The sequence below is a fragment of the Protopterus annectens genome, chromosome 6.part0 (assembly GCF_019279795.1).
Source record: "Protopterus annectens isolate FY-2018-M chromosome 6.part0, PAN1.0, whole genome shotgun sequence".
Lineage (NCBI taxonomy): Eukaryota > Metazoa > Chordata > Ceratodontiformes > Protopteridae > Protopterus > Protopterus annectens.
Genome location: NC_056737.1, coordinates 37,836,094 through 37,862,636, shown reverse-complemented (window position 1 = coordinate 37,862,636; position 26,543 = coordinate 37,836,094). Strand labels below are relative to the sequence as shown.

General features: G+C 44.4%; 1 protein-coding gene across 3 annotated transcripts in view; it reads right to left on the bottom strand.

The window, feature by feature from the left end:
• The window catches only part of EIF2AK4 (eukaryotic translation initiation factor 2 alpha kinase 4), a 3,701,979-nt gene that overhangs the window by 3,357,130 nt on the left and 318,306 nt on the right, over positions 1 to 26,543 (bottom strand). For all 3 annotated transcript variants that reach the window (XM_044073832.1, XM_044073831.1, XM_044073833.1), the window contains one exon: positions 25,015 to 25,130. In XM_044073832.1, coding sequence (XP_043929767.1) covers positions 25,015 to 25,130 — 116 coding nt within the window. The remainder of the gene's footprint in view (positions 1 to 25,014; positions 25,131 to 26,543) is intronic.

Below are 26,543 nucleotides of genomic sequence, written 5' to 3'. Positions count from 1 at the left end.
AGGATATGCACACCTCCAGACTAGTAGCCCAGCATAACGCATCTGATATTCTTCTGGTACAACTAACATTGGGTAAGACGGTGTTTGAGGTCGTAGCCTGCTATAGGTCCCCAACCATGTCCCAAGACTCTAAATCCATGTTCCTAAGCACCCTGGAAGCTATTAGGGTCCAACCCAACACTCTAATACTAGGTGACTTCAACTCCCCTCCATCGACTGAGGAAACTACTCATGCACCAATACACTGGCCCAACGTTTCCTGGAATTCATTAATTCCAATGCCCTGGACCAGCTAATTCTTACTCCCACTAGAGGAAGCAACATCCTTTACCTGACATTGGCAACTGTTGCTCTACACCAATAGCCAATTCCTCCCAGGTTAGATCCAACCACAAACTAATCATCATGGAAATCCATCCATCGCCCACACCCCCCGCAAAGGAAACTACCATGAAAAACTTCTCCAAAGCTGACTTTGGGCTCCTAAAACAGAGGTGGGTAACTTCACAGCACCCATGTCATTGGAAAATACATGCATGAATGCCAACTCATACACCAGTGCACTGTACGAACACATACATAAATGCATGGAACTAGCCATACCCAACAGAACCAAGACGCTCTCCTCCAAAAAAAAAAGGAAGCCAATCTGGTGGCCCCCAGCCATTAATAAACTCGACAACATAAGTTCATAGGTTGGTACTAGGCTATCGGCCCTAGGGCCTATACAAGCCTAGCCATAACAATTTCCTGGCTGTTTCTTCCCACGCTATTTGCTTCCCTGGACCCCTGAACAGAAGGAAGAAACTGTTGCTCTGAGTTACTGCACAATACCACCTCCTATACTGAGCCAAAAGATATTGCCAGCATACTGGCCGACAGATTCAGTGCCAAATTTACCCCTCTCTACCCCCCCCCCCCCAAAGGACCAATCACAATACCGAAGGAATGCCAGGCACCCAGCATTACTGCAGCACAGGTTAAAGCTGCATTGTCCAGGGCCAAGAATACAGCTTCCATGGGACCTGACAATATCCCTGGATATATTCTACATGAACTACAAAGTGAACTGGCACCACATCTGTGTGCCCTGTTCAATCACAGCCTCACCTCAGGCTTTGTCCTTACCAAATAGTGCACTGCTACAGTCATCCCTCGCCATAAAGGGGGAGCAACTACAGACCCTGGGAATTATCGCCCCATTAGCCAGACGAGTCTGATATGTAAGGCTATGGAGCGCATCATCATGGACCTAATTAACAAAAATATAGGGAATCTCCAAACTTTAGATCCCACGCAATTTGGTTTTGTAAAAGGTAGATCATGCCTGCTCAACCAGAGCTATGGAGGAGGGCAAAGCAGTTCATACAGCCTACCTCGATCTGGCCAAGGCCTTTGATACCATTCCCCACTCAAGCATTATTGATAAACTCACCAAACTAGGCATTAATCCCTATATATCACTAGATTGGTTGCAAACTGGCTCACAGCTAGAACCCACAGTGTAAAAGTAGCGGACTCCAAGTCAGACTGCCGACCAGTCACTAGTGGAGTCCCAAAGGGATTGGTCCTGGGTCCTCTCCTGTTTGGCATCTACTTCTCAGACATCCAGGCCAAACGGAGGGACTCTGGCTGACAAGTTCACAGACGACTGCAAGTTGGAAGCCATTATTAACTCCCCAAGTGATGTAGACATCCTGCAGAAAGGCTTCACTGAGACCAGTGACTGGTGTTGAAACCATGGCCTTAAGCTTAATGCCAAAACATGTGTCATCCCCTTTGGGAAAAACTCAGTTCCCATGAATTATCACATCGATGGGAGCCCACTGAAGGCATTATAAGAGATCAAGGGACACAGGTTGACAGCAACCTCTCCTTCAACCATCACATTGCTACTGTGGGCATAAAGTCCCATGTAGCACATCTCATTACCAAAGGTTTTGCATCCAGGAAGAAAGAGGTCCTCATCTCTCTTTACTCTTCCCTCATTAGGCCTATCAGAGTATAATGCCCCATTTGGCATGTACCTCACTAGACACATGCAACTAGAAAGGCCACAAAAGTACCTCAAAAAGAGGATCCTAGACCTTAAACACACGTCCTACACAGACAGACTCAAAAAAACTCCAGCTATTCTCAGTCTCATATCACCTACTAAGAGGAGGTGATCTCTGCTTGACTTACAAAACCATGTCTGACCCAGCTCAGTTAGAAATGCTACATCTAAAGAAATCCCAATGCCTCCACACCACACTCTCCAGAGACCTCAACCTCATTACCACAAACAGCAGAACATGCCGGAGGGACAGGTTCATAACCCATAGACTGCCCATGCTCTGGAATAGACTTCCCATACATGTCAAGTAGAGCACCTCAATGGACCTCTTCAAGAGAAATCTTGATGAGTGGATGGGAAACAGAAAGTTCACCCTGGGGATAACTCCAGTGGCTTTTGAAACTAATGTCGGGTGGCATGATGCCAGGATACTTCTATGGGCTAGGCTTGCAAAGGCTCCAGGACCATTAGCCTAGTACGCAACTATGAACCTATGTTGCAATATTCTCACTTGTGGGATCCTACGCCTCAGGAGACCCAAACGTCTGGCTCCTATGCAAAAGCTTAAGCCTGGTTGCTGCAAGGTACATGGGATGTTACATGCAGGGCCATAAACCCTGGGCCATAAATGTGACATCCGCATGCACAAACCTCAGAACTGACTGCCCAGTCGGACAACAGCTTAAGTAGAACAAGAATAATGCTATCCGGAGAAGGAAAATGTCATGAAAGGGAACAGCAGGGAGGGCAAGAATACTGCAACATGGAAGAGAAGAACATCTATGGTTATGGTAAGATTTTACACAACTAATCTATGTCCTTCTATTCTCATGTTGCAGTATTATCACTTGTTGGAGAGCACCACAGCTCAAGCAGAAGAAAGGGAGGAGGAAGAGGTAGCAGTCTCCAGGAAACCTTGGAGGATGGCCCTTGCAAATCCTGCTCTAGAGATGTTGTCTAACTTGTAATGCTTGGTGAAGGTATGTACAGAGAACCATGTGGCTGCCTCTAGAATGGTAGCCATATCCAGGCCCTTGAGGAAAGCCTCAAAAGAGGCCACTGCTCTAGCAGAATGGGCTTTTACAGAGTGGGGAAGGTTTCTGCCATGGAAAGAGTAACAGAAGGTAATAGTCTTGCATATCCAGGATGATATAGTCTGTCTGTATCTTTCTATCCCAGGGCCCTGGGGAAAGTTGTATCTAGAGAGCTGACTGGACCTTCTAATGTTCTTAGTCTTGTCCAGATAAAATCTTAGTTGCCTGTGGGCATCAAGGGAGTGAAGCACTCTGTCACTGTCATTTTGTGGAGAAGGGGAAAAAAAGACCGGTTGAGGGAGAGCTCACTGACCACCTTGGGCATGAAGGAGGGGACAGTACAAAGAGTTACCTTGTCTTTGTGGAAGGCATTGTATGGTGGAGAGGCCATGAGTGCTTACAATTCACAGACTCTCCTAGCTGAAGTAAGGGCTACTAACAAGACTGTCTTCCAGGTACACATCTGTAAAGAAGCAGAGGCTGCTGGTTCAAAGGGGGCAGTGGTACGTTTTTTCAGCCCAGAGTTAAAGTCCCAAGGAGGGGGGATTGGTTTTCTAGGTGGTCTGATATGGAGGACCCCCCTTCAGGAAAAGTTTTGACTTCCAACCTGGAAAGGAGTGGTGGGGTCCATATGTAAAGCAGGCTGAAATGGCAGATAAGTGTACTTTCACAGAACAGTATGAAAGTTTTCTGACTTAAGAAACTCACACACGTAGGCTGGGACTAGAGGGACAGCCGCTTTGAAGGGATCTAGTTGCCTTTGAAGAAACCAACTGGAAAATCTTTTCCATTTTGAAACATAAAAGATCTCCTGATGGTGGGTTTCCTAGCCTCCTGCAGAGCAGAAAGTGTGTCCTCCATGTTTGAAAGGGATCAGGAGTTTTCACCCACAGGGTTAGGCTGAGGGTTTTCAGGTGTGGGTGAATGAGGGATCCCTTCTGTTGTGCGAGTAGGTTCAACTTGTGGTGACTGCCCTTGGCAAAAGACAGAAGGGGGGACCAGTGCTGCCTTGGCCAATAGGGAGGCACCAGCAAGATTTTTAGCAGTACTTTCTGAATGAGGGGGAACGGGGGGAGGCATAAAAGAAATCAAAAAGGCATCCACTCTCCAAGCTAGTGGGGAGGGGATTCTGGAGCAGAAAAGTTGAAGTCGTCTGTTCAGAGTGGACACAAACAGATCTATCTGTGGGGTGCCCCATCGGTGGACAATATCCAAGAACACATCTCTGTGTAACTTCTACTCATGATGTTGAGAGAAAGATCTGCTGAGGGCATCTGCCCGATGGTTGTCTTGAGATGGAATGTAGACTGCCTGCAAAGTGACATTGTACTGGGTGGCCAGCTCCCATGCCTGTGTTGCAGCCTGCACAGTAAGTAGGATCTGGATCCCCCCCTGCTTGTTGATGTGTCACATCACAGTTGTGCTGTCTATGAAGATTTGTAGGGGGCCTGCTTGCATCAGGGGAAGGAAGGTCTTTAGGGCTAGAAGGAGAGTAGCCATTTCCTTCACATTGATATGAGTTTTCTGGAGGGAAGGCTCCCACTAAGCCAGAACCTTGTGACTGTTCATAGTGGCCCCACACCCTAGATCAGAGGCAGCTGTGTGCATGAATTGTAGTAGTTTGGTGGGTTGGTGAGGGAGGCCTGGAATCTGGTTTATTTGATGAATCCACCACTTCAACTCTGCCTTTAGGCAGGTTAGGAAGGGCACCTGGAATTCCAAGGGGTGATTGTGTTGGGACCAAACATTTTTCAAGTACCACTGGAACTTCATGTGTAGCCTAGCCAGGGACAACATAGGAAGAGTAGCTGCCATGAGGACTAAAAGACAGAGGAATTGCCTGGCCGAGATGTGGTTGACAAGAAGTATCTCAGGAAAGAAACTGCTGAGGGAGGAGACTGTCTTGATGAAGGAAAGCCTTCATCAGGTCGGTCTGTATTCTGCAACCCAAAAGGTTTGGTCTTGGGCTGGAGTGAGAGAGAATTCTGACAGATTGAGACTAAACTCCAGACTCTGGAGAAAGGACATAGTGAATTCTAAGTGAGCCCTGAGAGTACTTGCCTCTTGCTAGAATGCAGAGGTCGCCCAGGTAAGGGTGGAGTTGAATGCGTTTTGTTCTACAGTAGGCAACTGCTGGGATGAGAAACCTTGTGAAGACCCTTGGTGCAGCAGATAAACCAAAGGGTAAGGCAGTAAACTGAAAATGTGATGATGGCACAGCAGAGAGTAAAATACCTTCTGTAGTGTGGACAAGGATATGGAGATATGCCTCTTTCAGATACAAAGTGGCCATGAACGCACTGGGTGGCAGTAGTGGAAGAAGGGTCTGAAGAATAGCATACGGAAGAATGGAACCTTTAGGAAGGGGTTTAACAGGGACAGGTCCAGAATGGGCTTTCAAGAGCCATCCTTTTAGGGGACCAGAAAAATCCTGGAGTAGAACACCCCTGTCCTTCTTGGTCTGTGGGGACCCTTTCTAAGGTTCCTTGTGAAAGCAGATCTAGGATGATCTGGGGTATTAGGTGCAGCTGGTTTTTGGGAGGAAAGAGTATGCCTTGTGGTAGGGGGTTTTCTTGCCAGGTCATAAAATACCCTTTTTCCACTATGGAAAAGACCCAGTGGTCTGAAGTGATTTCTTGCCAGACGGGGAGACAGTGAGAGAGGCGGGTGTGGAGAGGTGAAGTTGGCTTAGGCAGTCACGCATTGTTGAGCCTATCTGAAAAGGGCTGTCTGTGGTTGGGCTGTGCAGAGGCAGTCTTGGGGATGCTGTTTTTCTACATCCTTTCCTGTGTTTTGAGGAGGAGGAGGAGAAGGAAGAGGCAGGGTCCCTCCAGACAAATGAGAGTTTAGCAGGGTAGTTTCTATAAAACTTTGGAATTGGTGAGACCAACAAATTTTTGAGGTCCTGGAGTTCCTTGCTTTTTTCCTGTAGGTTTTTAAATAGTTCTGTGGACTCTTTGTCAAGCAGGCATTTGTTGCCTAAGGGTGCATCCAAGACTTTGTTTTTAAAATCATCAGGAAGTGGTTGTAATCTGAGTCAGGAGTATCTGTGCAGTACAGAATCTTAGGCAACAGATCTGGCTGAAGTCTCAACAGCATCATTGCTGCATTTTATAGAATGTCTGGCAACTTGCGCTGCTAGGGAACGCTTAGACCACCTGGGGTTTAGTAGGTGAATCAGGTAAGGAAGAAAGCAAGGAAGTTGCCTGGGAGACCAAGTCTAAGGCATATTTAACCATGTCAGTCTGATAATTCATGGCTCTAAAGGCCAGGGTGGAGGAAGTATGAATCTTTTTTCCCCAGTCTGTCGATGACCTTACTGTCCTTGTCGGATGGCAGAAGGGATGAGGAGGGGATTTGCCTGGATAGTCTGTCTGGATCCACTGCAATGACAGTTGGGTCTAACATGGGTGGTTTAATGAGGTATTTGTGGTCATCAGGGACTTTGTAAAACCTATCTGGTCTTTTAGGAGCTGGAGGCTGTGATTCAGGGGCCTTGGATGCTGAAGCAAATGCATCCAGGAAGACTGGAATTACAGGAGAGAGAGAGGGAGAGAGAGGGACTTCATCTGTAGGAGTTCAAAAGATCTCTTCTGCACCTCGGTCATTTGAGTGGCATCCCACTTGAAGTACTCCCTCTAGTCTCCTCAAAGGTAATATCTTCAGGTGGGGAGTCACTTTTCAAGGAGTCCTGATCTGGGGAACAGTACTCCAGGGGAGAAACTATTTGCTTTTTAGAGGAGTAATCTTGGCAACTGTTTCTGAAGGAGAAGGCCTAATATCGGCCGTCGGGCCTGTGGGAGCAGAGCCTAGTTTTGTCATTGTAGGCAGCTGTCCGGAGAAAGCCGGTTCCTCCTCGACATCAGCTGGAGCCGACATTGCAATAACCTCCGTGGACATGCCCTGCTGGAGTTGCACAGGCGGCTACCATCAAGGTTCCTGCCAAAGTTACCAGTTCATCCAGACGTCCCTCAGCCCCTAGACCAGTAGCTGGCGGGATATCCGACATCAGAGGGGCAGTAGTAGCAGGCCTTAAAACCTTCACCTTCTTTTTTAGGCAGCCCCACCTGGATGACTGATTTGGGTTCCATGTCTAGTGCTAAACACTTGAGTCATTGGTTTTCCACAAACAGTTTTAGGGCTGCCAGACAACTGTGTAGGGTTTTTGGGACGAACGATTGACTAATGTTACAGGTCGTATGGTCGTGGGATTGGCCTAAGCAGATCAAACAAAGTTCATGGGAATCTGGTAACTGCACTTACATTTCCCCTTTCTAGATGACATCAGCTAGATAAGGAGCAACAGCAAACCAAGCCCAAGTAAAAGTAAGAAAAATTTCCCAATGGGGTACTTACCTGAAGATGATGTCTTTAGTGCGGAGCGAAGCGAGCAAGCTGATGTTCGACTGCAACAGAGAAGTTCTGAGGTCTGTGCATGCAGATGTCACATTTATAGCTCTGCGTTTGATGTCCAACGCACCTTACAGCAACCAGGCTTAAGCTTTTGCATAGGAGCCAGACGTCTGGGTTGCCTGAGGCGGAGGATCCCTCAAGTGAGAATACTGCAACATGAGAATAGGAGGACATCATCTACTTACTACACTACTTTGGGGGGGGGGGGCTGTTAAAATTTTGACCCCCCCCCTCAACAGAGGGACATGTCCTTGACTATTACTGACCCTTTACTGAATCCTGAATAAAGGGGAGCTCCCCAAGATGAGGCCTGGGAAGGGTAGACCAAATCTCTGTGGGCCAAAAGGAACATTGCACTCGAATGCTTTCTATATGAACTTGGGGATTAGGAAGTAAGTGCAGGAAAGATCAAATAAGCCTGGGAACCCATTGCTGGGACATAGTATCCCTCAGCGACTGTCCCTGATGAGGAATTATAGCAAAATAACTGCTGCATTTGGCGCTGTGTGGGGAGGCAAACAGGATGCAAAAGAAGAAGCCTCACTGATTGAAAATCTTGCTGACTATTGCTGGCTTGAGGGACCACTCATGAGCCACGATACATGATCTGCTGAGCCTGTCCACATGGAAAATGAAAACTCCTGGGATGTGTGCTGATGTGTGCAGTGCACAGGATGCAAAAGGAGAAGCCTCACTGATTGAAAATCTTGTTGACTATTGCTGGCTTGAGGGACCGCTCACGAGCCACGATACATGATCTGCTGAGCCTGTCCACATGGAAAATGAAAACTCCTGGGATGTGTGCTGATGTGTGCAGTGCAAGGTCATTACCCACTGCTTTCCAACATAAAGGGTAAGATCTAGTTCTTCCTTGCTTGTTGATGTACAAAAAACATGGTCATTTTGTTGGTCTGAATAGAAATAACATCCACAGAACGTTAATCCTAAAGATCCTGTGACACAAGAAAGGCTGCACACATCCCCAGGACAATGATGTGCATGTTAGCCTCTGTGTCCATCCATAGACCTTGGACCAGCCTCCCACTGTAATGGCCCTCACCCTACTGAGAGGCATCTGTGGTCACGACTGCTACTGCATTAGGTGGGAGGAAGGGGCATGCCAGAGTGGCTCATTAGGGAATCTAGCTACAACTGTAAATGTCTCTTGCAGGAATTGTTTATTGAGATAACTGGTCATGAAGACGCTGCTGAAGAATAATCCTCATGTGGTAGTGAGTGAAATGCACCATTAGAATTGATGACGCCAACAGCTCCAACACTCTGAGATCTAAGGCTACAATGGGGGAGGAATTCTGAAGTAGAATTTGCACAGACAAATTCAATGTTTGAATCATACACTTGGGAAGGGGAACCATGGATAGTATAGGGTTCAACTGGTATCCTATGAAACTTACCCTCTGAACTGGATAAAGGTTTGACTTCTGAAGATTTATGGAGATTCTCAAGGACTAGCACAGCATAATCTGGGCTGCATGTGAGATTACATTGAGGAAGCACCTTAGAAGTCATTTGTCCAGATACTAGAGGATCCCACATCCCTGGGGAGAAAGATGAGCCACTTCAACAGCAATGCATCTGGTAAACATTCTGGAGGATGTGGTGAAACCAGAGTAAGACTCAAAATTGGTAATGGTTGGCTCCTATCTGGAAGCTTAAGTTCAGAAACCTCTAACTGTTTTGCAATCTTGTTGTAAAGGCAAGTTTCCTGGAGGTCTAGGGAGAACATCCAGTCATTTACCCTGAGACAAGGCAGTACAGAATTGACTGCACCATGCACTTTCTGAATTGGGTTTTCCATACAAATATTTTAAGAAGGTTAAGGTCCAATATGGGCCTGCCGTCCTATGTTTTCTTTGGAATCAAAATGCATCTCAAAATCCTGACCTTCTCTAGTCCAGTGGGATCTCTTGGATGGCTCTTTTGGACCAAAGTGAAGAGATCTTTTTTTTCCACTGCCTTGGCCAAAATTAGGTGGAATATTCTGCAGCAGTTGTCTGGATTTTGAAGGTGCCACAGAAACAGTATTGCTTTGCCACCAGATATTCTCTCTTTGGCCTATTTGCCTTGTGTGATGGTATGCCACACCACTGGGTAAATGGAGAAATTACTCCACCACCCCCACTGCCTCCGGAGTGGAGTAGTCTGGCAGCTCTTCAAAGATGCTGTTTGAAACAGCCCCCTGGTTTTGCAGACCTCCTCAGTCTCTGGGACTACACCCATTGAACAAGTCTCCCCTGCCACAACCACCTCTGTCAGAAGATGGTTCAAACTGTTGATGTTGGGACTTTCTAAACTATAGTGAATGAGGCCCCCTTTGGTTCCTGCTATATGTTCTTTGAGGGACTTCAAACTTTGACAGAACACAGAGAGAGTCTTGCCATCTTGTTCAGATTTCTACATCCTTTCTTTCACTAATGGACCAACAATGAAGATCTATCAAAGGAGGCATTGGGGAAAGATACCCTGAAGTGACCCATGGAACTGCGAAGGAGCAGCCATATCTGCCGTCTCATCACTACAGCAGCACCATCTGCCACATTCTAGTACCATCTACCACATGAAGAGGTTGGCAATAATGGTCATGACTGTCAAGGTCATTTCCAGTCATTTCCTTGACTCCGATGTCAGGAGTTTTTACAATGGTTAAAGCTTGCAGAGATAAACCCTCTGAAATCTATTCATGTGGGTGGTGCAGTTCAGAGCACTTAAGGCAAAAGTGCTCGACGCATACTCCCACCTCTCCAGTCTATTTATCTCCTTAGACTCCTTTTTGGATGAATGGAAGCTGAATCATCGGAAAGTTCTTAATGGCTGCTGCCAAAAAGATGGTATTTACTAAGGGGAATTTTGACCAGTGCTGCCTGTCCTTTGGGGGGGGGGTTGAAGAATTTTGTCTGGTATTTGTGGAACCTCCTCATGTATCTGGCTCCTACCATGACCTCTTCACTGGTAAGTCAACCTGTCAGCTGAAGGGGACTACCCAAGAAGTAGAAGGGGATGAAATACACGTTTCAAAAAGTACTGCCTTGGTCCTGAGATGGAAGGAGGGTCAATGGGCCACGATCCCCTCTGCCAGGTAAGCTCCAAATTCTTGCCAAATGAGGCACCTTTTATTTTTAGAGTTGGTTTCAGATGTTAAAGAATCCAGTGGAGAGTCAATGTGCTTCCTTTTGCATGCCCTTTTTTTTTTGGTACATCACAGGAAGTGTCGCCTGACTCTTCAGAGGATTCTTCCTGCTTTGGCAAAGTAGTTCTGAAGCTCAGGGGTCAACTCTAGCCCAAGGATGCTTGAAGTAGAAGTCATAGGATGGAACTGACCCCCAAGGGGACCTGAACTTGTTCTCTTTGCAGATGCAATAATCCTCTCTAACACATTAAAAGGCTGTTCCAAATTCCATCTGATCACAGGATACCACCCCATTAGCCGGATCCAGTCCTTCCCTCCCCTCAAAGAAATGACTGGAGCCAACGACAGAACTCCAGAAGTGGAGAAGGTACAGGGCCTCAAGGAGGGGATTTTAATAAATAACTTGAAAACTGAGGTTTATGACACCATCAGTGGAGCCTTGTGCAACAATTCTGAAAAATGGCACTAAAGCCTCAAGCTCAAGTCATCAACTCCAAGACTGCATCATCCCCAGCACAATCTAGGTCAAGTGAGTCAGACCAATAAATCCTAGAGTTAGTGTCAGAGGAAGTTTCAGCACTGATGCAGCAGGTCCCAGGTGAAGATCAACTCAAACCACTAAAGCACACCAGGGAAGGAGCTAATATAGGGAGCACATAGTTGGATTCGACTGTATTAGAATCTGAAGGAGATGAAATTACTCCCATCTCAATTTGTGTCTTAAGGAAGTTCGGCATCAGATGATCCAAGTCCGCTTCTGATGTGTTGCTGTACAACAAAGGACCTCAGGACAACTCAGAAGGACGATCAAGCCTGGGGATGACTGGATAAATCCTAGTGTTACTAATCTCTTTGGTGAAGACACCTGTATCAAAATCAGATCTGCAGGTTCTGGATTTAGAAGCAAAGTGTAGGTTGACATTCACACCTTTGGCATTTCTATCCTTGATGCTTTTGCCATCAAGAAAAGGGCCAAGGAGTAAAAAAAAAATCTCTTCCTTAGATCCGAGTCCTAATGCTTAGGACCATTATCAGATGGCATTCTGTGTCTGAATCAAGGGATAAGAGCCCTTTCAAGATTAATATCACAGTCTACTGACAGATGCAATGCCCCCATGTATGAAACACAAAGATCATTGGCATCTTGGGGGAAATTTATGTCCACAATAGGAACACTTTTTAAAACTTTTTTTCTGCAGCTTTATCCAGTGTACTACTGAAGAAAAACAGCACCGAGAACAACTTGAACCCACTATAAAACTATAAGACTATCAAACATAAAACAAAGTTTTAAAAATACTAAAAACTATCTGCAAAAGTCTAATCAGAGCAACAAAAGCACGTTTTTTTTCCAAGTAACACTCAATGGCAGGAGTGCCAAAGAAAAGGAAGAGAGAAAGGGGGGCTAGTTCTTGAACACTTAAGCATCACACTACAAGTAACACTACTATTATGAGCCTAATACAATTAGCAATATATCTTAACTACCTAAAAATGAGCAACAGAAGAATGAGGTGGAGCACTTCGCAGGAACAGAGAGGATACCCCCAGTATTGGTGAGATGATGTGTAACGAGCTGCTCAAGGTCCCACAGGTCAGATATGACAGACTGAATGTGTAGGATCTGTGACGTCTGACTTAAGGGTGTTGATTTTCATTCTAGCTAATTCACATTAAGCTGCAAGCTGTTCTACTGGATGTTACAGATCAGTCACTTGACGCTAACAGGAGAAAATCTGCAAACAAAGATGCAGCCCTTATGTCCCCAAAATGCACAGTCTCCAGGTTTTGATTGTGCCTTGTAATCCTACCGAGGATTAAACTGACAGACTGATAGCCATCAACAATTCACAGAAGCAAAGGCCCAGGCATGGTGGGAATATGACAAGGCTATGGAGAATGAATTCTGAATGGACCCAAGGAAGTTCTGGCACGATCTTCTTAGGAAAGCATTTGCTGGAGTTTTGAAAAACACACTTCACTCGGAAGTTGTCTCTAATTCAGGAAAGCAATGTGACTTTCCCTCCAGTTACACATTGAAATCACATCTTTGTTTTTGCACAAATACTGTAAAGGTCAATGGAGTCCATCAACACTGTCTACATGTTTTTTGACTGTGTACCAACTCTGTGTACTTCATAATGCCTCCAGGGAAATGTAGTAGTTTCCAGGCAACTATATTTAAGAGGAATAGCTGCATGAGGATTCTCTGCATTAACTGAGCACAGGACTCTACCAAGACACACTCTCATGTCCCCTCCAGTTTAGGTGGAAAACATGAGGAGGGATGAAAGCTCAGCAGACAGGGACAGGAAAGAGGCAGAGGAAAGATGGCTGGACAGTGAGAAGGTCAGAACTTACCAAATTCCACATGGAGTTATATGGCAAAAATGGCAAAAAATGGCAAACGATTTATAGAAAGCCTAAAAATTTAGAGTTGGGAGCTGGGGGTGAAAGATGACAGTAGAAATCTGAAGGGATGAAACGGAAAAATAGGAGACAGTTCTGAAAGACTAAAAAATGCTGAACAAAACTGTAACTGAAGGATATGTATACTATGATCTGTACTTTGCTGCCTTTGGGAATTTTATTTATTCTGGGTATAGCAATCTCAAAGATGGTATACATTAATACTAATAATGTGGGTGGCAAAGGCCCCAACATTGAAGGATGCTGGGGACTTAGCTCTGCACAAATACTTCAGGAATTATAGTGTTCTGGTGATTCACTGTGACTTTGCAGTTTTCAATATTGATCATCACTGACTCAAATGTTTTGTCATGGAACCACCTGGGTAGTCTGCACAGCTGAGGAGGAAGAGATGGTGGGAGATCTGCAGAAATGTTCATGCAGAGGTGGGAAAAAAACACAGAAAACCACAGCATACGGTGAACAACCCCTGCATGCAGTACAACATGCTTGGAATAATGGAATAACATGTATGGCATGCTAAAGGAGGAGTGAGCAACTTTTGCCTAGAGTTTGACATGTTTGGAATAATGTGCAATGTGTGGCATGCTGATGGAAGAGTGAACAACCTTTGCATGAAGTTCAAAATGTTTGGAATAATGTGGTGTATAGAAATTGGAAAAAGGCAAATTTTTGACACAAGGTTGGAAGCCGTTTGAGGGGGGGTAGACATTAAGGAGGAAGTAGTGAGAAGCCATGGAAATGACAAGTAAGGGAAACATTTGCAAGTTAGGTGGGAATGGTTATCGAACTAAAACAGAAGAGGCAGTTAAAAACGAAGTTAGCCTCTTCTTTTGAGAGGGCTGACTGCTTGACCGACGGGAGTAGTGGGAAAAAGGGGTGAACCCAACAAAGTACAGTTATGTACCTACCATAAATGTAGATGTTCGAGTGTATTCACTGTTGCAGTCATTACACTTGGGTTATCCTGCTGGCAGGCTATCCGCAGTCGGCCTGAATTCCAAAGTCCTGGTCCGGCGTCGGTTGCTGTCGCCTCTTCCCTGACATCAGTGTGGCAGGGGTATACAAGATGCAGCCGATGCCATTTTCTTCAGTTTTTCTTGCCCCAGATGTCAGGTGCCCCCAAGAAGGTAGGCAATACACATTGCTTATGAAAACATACAGTGTAATAAAAAACAATACCTTCATCTACAAGCAAATACACCACATAGGTTGTATAGGATAGAGAAGTACAAGTCCCAGCAAAGAAAGGGGGATGGAGGGTGGGTAACCTGGACTGCAACAGTGAATACACTCTAACATCTACATTTATGGTAGGTACACAACTGTACTATGTTCATCGTGTTTCACTGTTGCAGTCATTACACTTGGGTAGAATCCCAAAGCTGAGGTAGGGCGGCTGGGTCTAAATTGGATTAGGAGTGGCTATGAGGCCCTGCAGAACTGCAGTGGCAAAGCCTGCTCTGGATTTAGAGTAAAGAGGTAAGTGATAATACTTGGTAAAAGTGTGCACTGAACTCCAAGTTGCAGCCTCCAAAATTTCCTTGGTTGGTACTCCTCTGAGAAAGGCTGCTGAAGTGGCTGCTATCCTGGTAGAATGTGGCCTAATATTCTTAGGTACTGACTTGCCATGCTGTGCATAGCAGAAACGAATACAGTGTCCTATCCATTTTGAAACAGTCTGCTTTGACATAGCCTTTCCTTGTGATCCTGCAGCATATGCTACAAACAGTTGCTCAGTTTTTCTGAAAGCTTTTGTTTTGTCCAAGTAGAAGCGGAGCTGCCTGTGTATGTCCAAAGAGTGCAGAAGTCTCTCCCCTTTATTCTGGGGATTTGGATAAAATGTTGGCAAATGAATGGATAAAATGTTGGCAAATGAATGGTTTGGTTAAGAGCCACACTGGATACTACCTTTGGCATAAATGTTGGGTTCATCCTTAGAGAGACCCTGTCTGGATGAAAAATGATAAAGGGTTCCACTGCCATTAATGCCTGTAACTCTGAGACTCTTCTTGCTGAAGTTATTGCTAGGAGCAGAGCAGTTTTCCATGATAAGAATTTTATATCAGCTGCATTGGCTGGCTCAAAAGGAGGCAGCGTGAGCTTTTCTAAGACAAAGTTGAGGTCCCATGTAGGTATCGGTGCTCTCCTTCGGGGTCTTATGTTTTTTGCCCCTCTGAGGTACTGTTTTAGCAGTGGATGAGAGAAAATAGGAGGTTCCGTATTGTAATGAGCCAAAATGGCAGAGGCATGGATTTTAATTGATGAGAAGGGTAGGCCTTTGTCCAGCATCTCAGTTGGGTATTGTAAAATCTGAGGAATGTTTGGAACAAGTGGTTCAAGTCCTTGTGCCTGGTTCCAAGCACAGAATCTCTTCCATTTTTCTGCATAAGATTTCCTGGTGCTGGCCCTCCTGGCTTCCAAAATAACCTCCATAACAGCTTTAGAGAGAGGTCTGTTCTGAGTGGCTATATTACCTGCCATGCAGCCAGATTTTAGGTTCTGAGTTGGCTGTGCAGGATCTGATTGTTTTGTTGAGTCAGAAGATGAGGAATTTGAGGTAAAGTCCAGGCTGGGCCGTGAGACAAGCTCTTTAGGATTGGGTACCAGTGCTGGCGTGGCCAGTCTGGGGCAATCAGAATCATTTTTGGCTTCTCTTGTCTGACTTTTAGGAGCACCTTGGGAAGGAGTGGCAGTGGAGTAAAGGCATAAACTGTTAGTGTTTTCCAGCTGAATGATAGAGCATCCCCTTTCCATGCTTGTGGGTGATAAGTCCTTGCGCAGCATCTCTGTAGTTGGCAGTTGTGCGGGGAGGCAAAAAGATGTCTGGGCATCCCCATTTCCTTGTTATCATGTTAAAGACGTGTGGATTTAGTTTCCACTCGTGAGGGTCCATGAGGTTTCTGCTTAGTTTGTCTGTCTGTCAGGGTATTTTTCTTTCCTGGCAGGAATTGTGCCTGCAGATGTACTTGATAGGTCAGTGTTGTGTTCCACAAAGTCATGGCTTGCCTGCAGAGGGGGTAGGAATGTGTGCCCCCTTGCTTGTTTATGTACCACATGACTGTAGTATTGTCAGTCTTTAGTAATAGTTGTCCTGTATGTAGCAGATCCTTGAAGGCTGACAGGGCATTCTGTACAGCTAGCATCTCCTTTCGATTGATGTGAAGATGCATTTGGTCCATGGGCCACGTGCCCTGAATACATTTTCCTGCCATGTGTGCCCCCCAGGCATAATCCAACGCATCTGTTGTTAGTGTCTGCCTGGCTGTGGGTAAAGTGAAAGGCTGTCCCTTGTTGTTGTGACAGGCCAGTGCCCACCATCGAAACTCCTGTTGCAGGCAGGGAATAAGAGTTATTATTGTTTCCAGGCTGTGGCAATGTTGAGTCCAAACACTTTTTAGATACCATTGTAGCTTCCTCATATGCAGTCTTGCATATGAAATTAGCAGGATGCAGGATGCCATGATGCCCAAAGCCTGCAGTTTTTTTCTTGCAGGTAGCTGGGTTTTGGTTGCCATTATTTGAAAGTAATGAGTCAGTTGCCTTTGCTTGTCTGGCGTGAGATAAGCCATCTGGGCAGTTGTAGTTAAGCTTGCACCCAGGAATATTATCTCTTGAGAGGGCACTAGTTTTGATTTCTTTTTGTTTACTGTGTACCCTAGGCAAATAAGTAATCTTTTTACAAATGCCAGATGCTGTAGTAGAATGTCCTTGCTCTCTGCTTGAATAAGGCAATCGTCCAAGTAGGGATATATTTGAATTCCTTTTTTCTGCAAAATGCAATTACTGGTGCCAGGCATTTTGTGAAGACCCTGGGCGCAGTAGATAAGCCAAAAGGCAGTGCAGAGAATTGGTAATGCATTGAGCCAGCTATGAATCTGAGATATCTTCTGCAAGGTTGTCTGATTGGAACATGCAGGTATGCCTCTGAGGTCCAAAGTAACTAGCGCCAAGCATTCTTTCCCAGCATGGGTAGAAGTTGCTGCAGTGTCAACATCTTGAATTTTGGAACACCCAGGAAACTGTTTAGAATTGACAGGTCCAGTATTGGTCTCCAGGCTTTGTCCTTTCTGGGTACCAAGAAAAGTCTTAAGTAAAATCCTTGTCCCTGTTCTTGCTGTGGTACTTTTTGAATAGCTCTCATGTCCATGAGAGCAGAAATTTGTTTTTGTGCCTCTGTCCATTGAGTTTGTGGCAGGTCTGGCAAACCTTTTGACCTTGGTAGGGTATGAAAGTGGAACCTGTAACCCTGAGAAACAATATTCAGTACCCATTTGTCCTGGGTGATCTTGTGCCAATTTTGTGAGAAAAGTGCTAGTTTTCCCCCTAAGGGTGCTGCCAAAAGGCAAGTGCTTGGCATTTGCAGAGGGAAGTCATTGGGACTGTTTCCTATAAGGTTGTGATTTGTCTTCTCCGCCTTTGGGGGCTGAAGCACCCCATTGTTTAGGTCTGTATGAGCCTTGGGGCTGAGATCTGCCTCTTGGGCATCTGTATCTGCCTCTTTGTGGCCTGTCTGACACTGGAAAGGACCAATTTTTTGAAGGCCAGTTCCTGCTAAATCTAGGTGGCTGAACCTGTAAGAAATCCTTTACTGTCTGCATTGATTTTGCTTTATCCTCCATTTTCTTTAACACCTCTTCTGCCTTAACACCAAACAAAGTATCATGATATAATGGAGCATCCAATAATTTTGCTTTAACATGATTAGGTAAACTTTGTTCTTTTAACCAAGCATGCCTTCGAATGACATAACCTGTTACTGCGGCTCTGCAAGAGGCCTCTAAAGAATTAAAACCACATTGCAAAGTATGCTTTCCCACTTGTTCAGCTGCATGCAATAAATCCTGCATTTCCTTATAGTCAGGAGATTCTGAGCTTGTAGACATTTTCTGTTTTAGCAAAGACATTAGGTATTGTTGATATTTAAGCATGTGAAACTGGCAGTTCAAAGCCCTTACAGCTAAAGTAGCAGAAGTGTAAACTTTTTCCCCCCATCTATCCAGTGCTCTACAATCCCTATAAGAGGGAACAGGGTTTTTTTGCAGTGGAAGTCTTGACCCCTTTGGGTCCCTGAGAAATTGTTTCTGGGTCAGCAGCAGGGTTTTTATAAAGAAATTTATGAGAGTCTGGGACCCTGTAGTACCTATCTGGCTTAACTGGTGCAAGGGGTAAAGAATCAGGAGAAAAACATCAACAACTATATCTAGTACAGGGGGAATAACAAGGGGCCTGTGCTGAGGCAGTAAAAGAAAGTCTCGGAGCCTTTTCTTGGATTCTGAATAATCCTGGCTCTCCCAATGGAAATGCTCCCTCATGGTGTGCAAGGTTTCCCCAAAAGAGTAATCCTCAGGAGGAGAGGCTGAAGGGATAGATTCTTCAGCGTCAGAGTCCTCATAGGGAGGAAGAGGATATCTCTGTTCTGAAGAGGAATCAGAGGAAATAGAAACCTGGTCAGAGGAGTCAGTCAGTGTCTTGCCTAGGCCTTTTATCAGGAGGGGAATGGGAACCCCTGATCAAAGTAATTAGGTATTCGGCCATTTTAAGCATTTGTTTCTTTGGCATGGATGACTGTCCTGGAGAATGCTGTACTTGTTTCTTTGTCTTTAATGGAGTTTCAGACTTTGCCTTGGCTGCTGAAGTAGACTTGATAGTGAGCTGTGTAGGTCTGAAAACACCCTCAGAAGCCGATGCCTGCTCAGCGGCTCCGGACCCATCTGAGGGAATAGTTTCCGTAGGCCCAATACCTTGAGTTTCCAGAGGCCTAGCTGTCTCCACGTGGGAGTCAGAGAGGCGGCCTGTGGCTCTGAGGTAGCGGGTGTCAGGGGCTGCGAAAGCTCCTCACTGAGAACCGGCGACTGACCTAGAAGAGGCTTTGTCGTCGGTTTTGGACCTCGGATGCCTTCTTTGTCTCTGCGTTTTTTATGAATTCCGGTCATCGGTTGTTCCGACGGCATTATGTAGTTAAACCTTCGGCCAAAGTAATGTAAAGCAAAATCAAACCGACGCTTAATAGTGCGTTGGTTAAATCTAGCACAAAACCGACAACTAGCAACGTCGTGGTCGGGGCCTAAGCAAGGAATACAGTAAGAGTGAAAATCCTTATGAGGTATTTGCTTCCCACAAGAAATACAACTGTTAACTTTTACTGACATCGATCTGGAGCAAGAAAAAGTTTCCCCAACGGGGTACTTAGCTTTATTGAAGACTTCGGTTCTGAAATTCAATTTCAGAAATTTCAGGAGTCGTCCGACTGGCATTTGCGAACTGCTTTTGCTTCGACCACCGCGCGGCAAGAAAGACTGAAGAAAATGGCGTCGGCTGCATCTTATATACCCCTGCCGCACTGACGTCAGGGAAGAGGTGACAGCAACCGACGCCGGACCAGGACTATGGAATTCACGCCGACTGCGGGTAGCCTGCCAGCAGGACAACCCAAGTGTAATGACTGCAACAGTGAAACACGATGAACATCCACAGAAAACAAACTGGGGGTATGAGTTTTCAGTGTGCAGGCTGCACAGTGGGAATAATGAGAGACTAAATGTCACCCAATATGAGACACTAATGGTTGTTCTTAAGAGCCATCAGCTTGTAACACTTTAAGTAGTGCCCCATATGGGAATGCCCCTGTGTGAATCTGACGTTTTAACTAAAAATAAAGGCAAAAAAGTATCAACCTTGAAATCTCTCTAGCACCTGGGTAATTCAAATTCTCTAAAAAGATCTTTATAAACTTGCCAAAGTTTAACTGGCTGGCACACTGTGTAATACACTATATAACTCAAGTGTGCAAGATCCATACAAATCCAACCTTTAACAGAAACAACATTGGCATGATACAAGATTCCTTACATTTAGCATTAATACTCTCTACTGCAGTACCAGAAGTACAGAAAGTCATCAAGATAAAAGCACTGTTGGAAGTTCAGTGTAATTTGTGAGACATTCAATGCATCTTACAAGCACATGAAAACATGTTAAAACAGTTCAGTCAAACAAATGCTAAGGTGGGGACTTTACTCTCCAACCAACATTTAAAATTCATACATATTTATTTAAGTTTGCTTATCAAGGTAGTTCACTGGGCACAACAGACCATATGCATACAGAGCCCAGGTGAAGAAATTCACAAAAATAAAAACGAATTCACAAACGAGGAGTAATCACAGGAGGTACAGAGTCTGGATGAAATGCTGTGTGCCTACTGCTGTTGTCGGACTGCATTATTATTAAGCTTAAGTGGTGTATGACTAGTGCTGTTGTCTGACTACATTCCAAACCAAGCCACCCCATCCCTGTTGTGCTTTTAAACTTGCTGTTTTTTTGACCACCCCGCTCTACCGTAAAGTTTGACTTGGGACACTTCTTCCCATCTCATCTCATCTGCTCCTTCAGCTGGGAACTGAAAAATTAACAGGGAAGGCCCTCCCCTTAGACTCTTAAAGCTGAAGTTTTCTTCTGTTTAATACCATCCTACTCTCTCAGTATACTCAGTACACACTGCAACATTCAAAATATTAATCCTTTTCCATTTCACTTTTAAAATCTAAGATGTGGGGACTCTACTACCAATCACTGGAGACCCTACGAACTGCTTCTCAGGAATCAGCTTGGGATTAAGTGCTTCTGTTTTGCTCCTAGTGAGAGAAGGATCAGAGGAACATTGATTCGTGCTGGTCTCTGATAAGGCAGTCTATTCAGGATTTCACTGATTGGTCTGTTTCAATTTTGGTGAGAACCAGTTCAGGGCCTTTGTGTGACCTGACTTTCTATTACATTCAGCTGCTGTAGATTCCATCCACGGTATCTTCTAAGAGAAGACAACAGCAAGTATACTGAACTCAAACATCTGGATTAACACCAATTCTCAGGAGACAGCTTGGGACTAGAGTTACTCTCTTGCTTCTGGTGAGAGAAGGAGCAAAGAATCATTGAGTCCTAACTATGCAGCTGTGTTTAGACCAGCACTATATCTCCTACTAGACTATACGCACCTCTAGTAAACAAGAAACCTGGAGAAGCACCTGGTGAACCCCCTCTATGACCCAGGAATGCCACAATGCATACTTAAATGAACTAAACTGACTTAGCATTAAACTCAATACCATAAAGCTAGGTGACATCAACTACCGAGCTACAGACTGGGATACACATACCAGTACTAGGACACAATCGCAGAAATTCATGGATTTTGTCAAAACAAACACAGCAGAACAACTAGTCAAAGTACCCATAAAGGAAAAGAACGCAGTTGTCCTCACTCACTAATATGGATGAATTATGCTCCATCCCTTGTGCAACCCTCACTGATCAGGTCAGACCACAAAGCCATGATCCCCCAAATAAAATCAAAACATGAGACCTCCTTGAACACTAGTACTTTAGAAACTTCTCAAGAGATAAACTTCCTACTTTTAACTGATACCACAGCTAGTTTTAAAACCCCCACAAACTCAGAAAGCTCTTCTGCTTATGCAGAAACACATAAAACTAAATTAAACCAGCATGTATACAACTGCACCGAAGCAGCTCTACCCTGAAAAAGAAAGCACAGGATAAACCCCAACAATAAACCACCTTGGTGAAATCACAATATAAATAAGCTTTTGTAAAAAGAGAAAGAAAACTATAGTCAAGAATAAGAAGAGCAACACCTAGCTAAACAGAAATTTGACCATTACATTAAACAAGCAACTTAGGAACCCAATTAAAAAAACAAGGCCAAACTTAAAAAAAAGTAGCCATCCAGGATTAGGACATATACAAGATTTCTTTAAGTTACATCCACAGTCTCAATGGCAATACACAGCATTGTGCTGAGCTGATTGTAAACAGCATCACTTACACTGAAGCTGTGGATATAGCAAACCTACTGGCTAAGTTCAGCTTCAACTTCAGTCCTCTCTCACCACAGGTAATCTCACAAGAAACATCAGAAACCCATACACCCCCAGCTACCATGCAAGTACTGAAATTGCTCTCAAAAAACAAAGTGTGGCAGTGATGGGTCCTAACAACATCCCAGGGTGCATTCTGCATAGCATGAAGCATGATTGTTATCTGTTCAACCTCAGCATCCAATCTGGCTTTGTACCAAGTGAATGGAGGACAGAAACAGTTATACTCCTGACAAGGGAGGGCCACCAACCAAATCTGACCAGCCTCATATGTAAAACTATGTAAAGACTCATCATAGAACTGATTAATACAGACATAGGAAACGGATCCACCCCAGTCTGGTCTTGTCAAAGGCAAGTCATGCCTATTCAACTTACTGGACTTTTTCGAAAAAGTCACAAAAACATTGGATGAAATACTGCGCACTGCCTACCTTGACTGGGCCAATTGTTGCAAGGCTTGGTAAATTAAACACCTACATCACCTGCTGAATTGCAAACTGGCTCACAGATAGGACACAGGAAGTTAGGATAGGGGAAGACCCCTCCACAAAAAGATCTGTCATTAACAGGGTCCCATTAGGCTCTGCGCTGGGGTTGCTCCTATTTCGCATTTATAAGCTAGGATAGGGGGAGCCACCTCCACAAAAAGCTCTGTCATTAACGGGGTACCATTAGGCTCTGTGCTGGGGTTGCTCCTATTTGGCATTTATTTCTCTGAAGTCAATGCAAACATCAACAAAAGGACCAGAACTGCAGATGAGTGCAAGTTAGGAGCAGTCACTCAATCCCCAAAAGACTTAGCGATCTTACAGAAGGGTACGTCCCACACAAGTAACTGGTGGCAGAGTCATGGACTAAAGCAAAATGGCAAAAAGTGCATTACTGTGAACTTTGGAAAACTGAGTACCCCAGGGAAATATCACACTGACAATACATTCCTAAGAGTAGAATCAGTAGTGAGAGATTTAGGAATTTACATAGACACTGACCTAGCATTTGCCCAACATGTCTCCACAGTTGTAAGGAAGTCCTTCTGTACTGCACAACATACAACTAGAGGAATAGCATCTAGATCCGGAGATGTCATCATCCCACTTTGAGCCCTCATTAGACCCATCATTAAGTGCAATGCCCCCTTTGGTATGTAAATATCCAGGCATTTGCAGCAACTCGAGCCATATCAAAAGTTTTTTACACAAAGAATACTGGGCCTAAGGCATGTCCTACATGGACAACCTCAAAACTTTGTCGCTATACTCGATCTCATACAGATTACTAAGGGGTGACATACACCTGCCCTACAAGGCATCCTCAGACCCGGTAATTATAGACCCACTCCACATCCATAAGTCTAACGATTCTAGAATCATTCAATGCAGGGACTTAAACCTCTTCTATAGTATAAAATGGCTTGGAGAGACAAGCACATATCTTAGAGGATACCACTACTCTGGAACACGTTTTCCATCCATGTAAAGCAAAGCCCACGTATGTCCCTATTCAAAATTGTTTAGACCAATAGATGTGAAATAGCAATTTACCCCACTACTGGCCCCTATCCCCTAATGGACAGCTGCATTGTTTAAATGCCCTACCAATACACTGAAGGTGTGACACTAACGATTAATCATTTACAAATGAAAATTACTTCAATAAAACTATGGCAAGGATAGTTAAACATCTATGGGAAAACACAACTAGGTGACAACTGGATAACTTGACTAGGCTTAAAAGGCCCCACCAGGGATGGTAGCCAAGTATTCCCCTACGAAACAATGAGGAATTATTACTAACAGAGGAGTAAAACAAATGTGGATTAATTCTGGTATAAAGTATAGGAGGTAGTCAGCAGAACAGTGGGTGTAAGGAGAAGTGATGTAGGTGAGGGAGGAGTTAGGTGATGCGTCTAGTGATGTGGAAGGAGTGAGGTAATGTGTCCAGTGGAAAAGCAATTGGAGTGAGACTGCTGATACAGCGGTCTTCTGTCTGAAAGTAGGGAAAGAGGAGATCTCTAAAGTTGGGGGAAGGGACTGCCAGAGTCTGGGTACAAGAACGGAGTGGCACAAATCGTGCAGTTTGGTTTAGCTTGGGGGGGGGGGAGCTGGAGGGAGGAAGCCAACTGGTAGAGGTTGTGGAGGTTGTACTGGGTAGTTTTATTACTATTGGGAGTAATAGGCAGGAGGGCACCTGGCTTAAGTACTTTGAAAAGAAGAGACCCTAGGAGTAACTCAACTCTGTAGGGTCAATGGCCTTAGGAGAGGGTGGTGCAATGGTGCTCCAGAGGGGGAGGGAGGTGGAAATGAACAGCAGATTTACTTTTTAACAGACTGTAAAGTGGATGAGTTTTCTTCAGAGGTTGTGGCTGTGATGGGAAGCCCACAGTCAAGCTGAGCCTAGAGGACTGCTTTGTCTATTGGAGGAATTTAAGAGTAGCTTATGGTTGTTTTGCCAAGAATTAAGGGAGTGGAGTTCAGATGATGGAAGTCAACTTAAATGTCAGGAATCATTCAAATAATGTGGCAGTATAGCACACACTTTAAAACTATAAAATGCTAACCAGCTCAAACATGTAGTCCTGTGTTTGATTCAGAGTTTCTTCCTTAAACATTGTGATTCTAAGCATGTCACAAAGTCCAGTACCTCTCAGGTTAGTCTGAGAAAACAAGACAGCTGTGCCTATCACCATCTTATCTGGTTAGTAACTGAATGGACTATAACACTGGTGATGACGTACTGTAATCGGCATTCTATAAATACTATAGAAACTGCATTCAATATGCCTGACTCCAAACATGATTCTTAAAGCTGTATCACAACAGGTTCATAGGTTCATGCTAAGCTTACAGCTAAAGAGAAGATAGAGAAGCTCAGACACATTGCTCAATACTGTTGGAGGCTAACAACTTCACCATATAGCAGGTTTTCCACAGATTAAATTTTTAATACCTTTGTTCATAAAGAGAAGCAGTACAGCGATGAAGATACTTACAAAGAGTATAAAAAAGCGTGTAATGTTACTCAAACATTACTTACGCATCTGGGTAGGTTGGTGGACATCGGACTAACAAATCTGCTCTAACATGAATTTCTTCTTCTCCTGTCACGTACAGAGGACGCAGTGCCAAAAAAATTTCTGGGGGTCGTTTAACCTAAAACATAAAACAACTGCGATAAAGTACATGCAATCAAAAGTTGTAATAAGAGACAAAATAACTTATCTGCACCTGAACAGTCATTTATGCCTCAGAGTTCCCCAATTCAATATGACGTACTTACAGAGCAAGGAGGATACATACTGATAGCTTAAATGTGAAAGGAGGCCACAACTCACATCACAAAATACTTATGAAAAAAGTTGGGAATTTATTTATTTATAATTTCTTTCTGGGTTGTCTAACTGTGGGAGGAACCATTTTTCAAATGAAGCCTAGGATAATGAAGAACATACAAAAGCTGGTGTAGAGATACAAAGTGCAAGAACATTCAAATACAGATAAGCAAAGAGAAGCTAACACAGACAATGATATAAAATACTGAAATTAATACTGAATGAATACAGATGTGAAGTGTGTCCAGCAGACAATATGCAATACAGTAAAGGGGATGCTGTGCAGGTAACTCACCAACAAAGTATCATCAGTTGTTGTCTTTCGGCTTTTCCCAGTTAGGGGTCGCCACAGTGGAACTCCGGTCCACTAATGATTGGCAGTAGATTTTCACGAACACCGAGGTGCCAGCTCGACGTTCAACCTTCAACGAAGGCACGCCCATTGACGCATGTCTTTCGAACGCCCACCCAACCGCAGGGAGGACATGCAGACTCCACACAGAAGGCACTCCCCGCACTCCAGCCGAGAATCGAATGAGAGAACCTCTTGCTGTGAGGCAACAACGTTACCGCTGCACCACCGCGGAAGTACTGTAGCTAATTTACTAGTAACACCACTATCCTCATTTAGTGGTTTATTTGACAAATTCTTTTAGGATATACTTTACTTATTTATTTATTGACAGTTGCTGACCAGGAAAGTCCAACTGGGTCAGTAACCCATTTTCAGAGGAGGCCAGGGAGAAAAGCTCTATGTACTATTTAAACATTAAATGTTAACAATGACATGGAATGACAAATACTGCATAGCATCACATTTAAAACTGCATCATTTACACAAGAGATAATTATAAAAGGTATAAAATATACATTTACAATTTGCCTGTTTTGTATAGGCATTAGGAAACAAACATTTGATAATTCAGAAAAGAACAGGTAGATGTTAATAGTGCAGGTAATTAAGTAAATTAGTAAGACGCAGAAATGAAATGAAATGTTTAGAAGTAGGAGGAAGTGTTAGGAGATAGTGTGGAGTGTTATATTGAGAAAGGTAGTGTTGTTGCCACACAGCAAGAGGTTCTCCCGTTCGATTCTCGGCTGGAATGCGGGGAGTGCCTTCTGTGTGGAGTCTGCATGTCTTCCCCGTGGTTGGGTGGGCGTTCGAAAGACATGCATAAATGGGCGTGCCTTAGTTGAAAGTTGGACGTCGAGCTGGCACCTCGGCGTTTGTGAA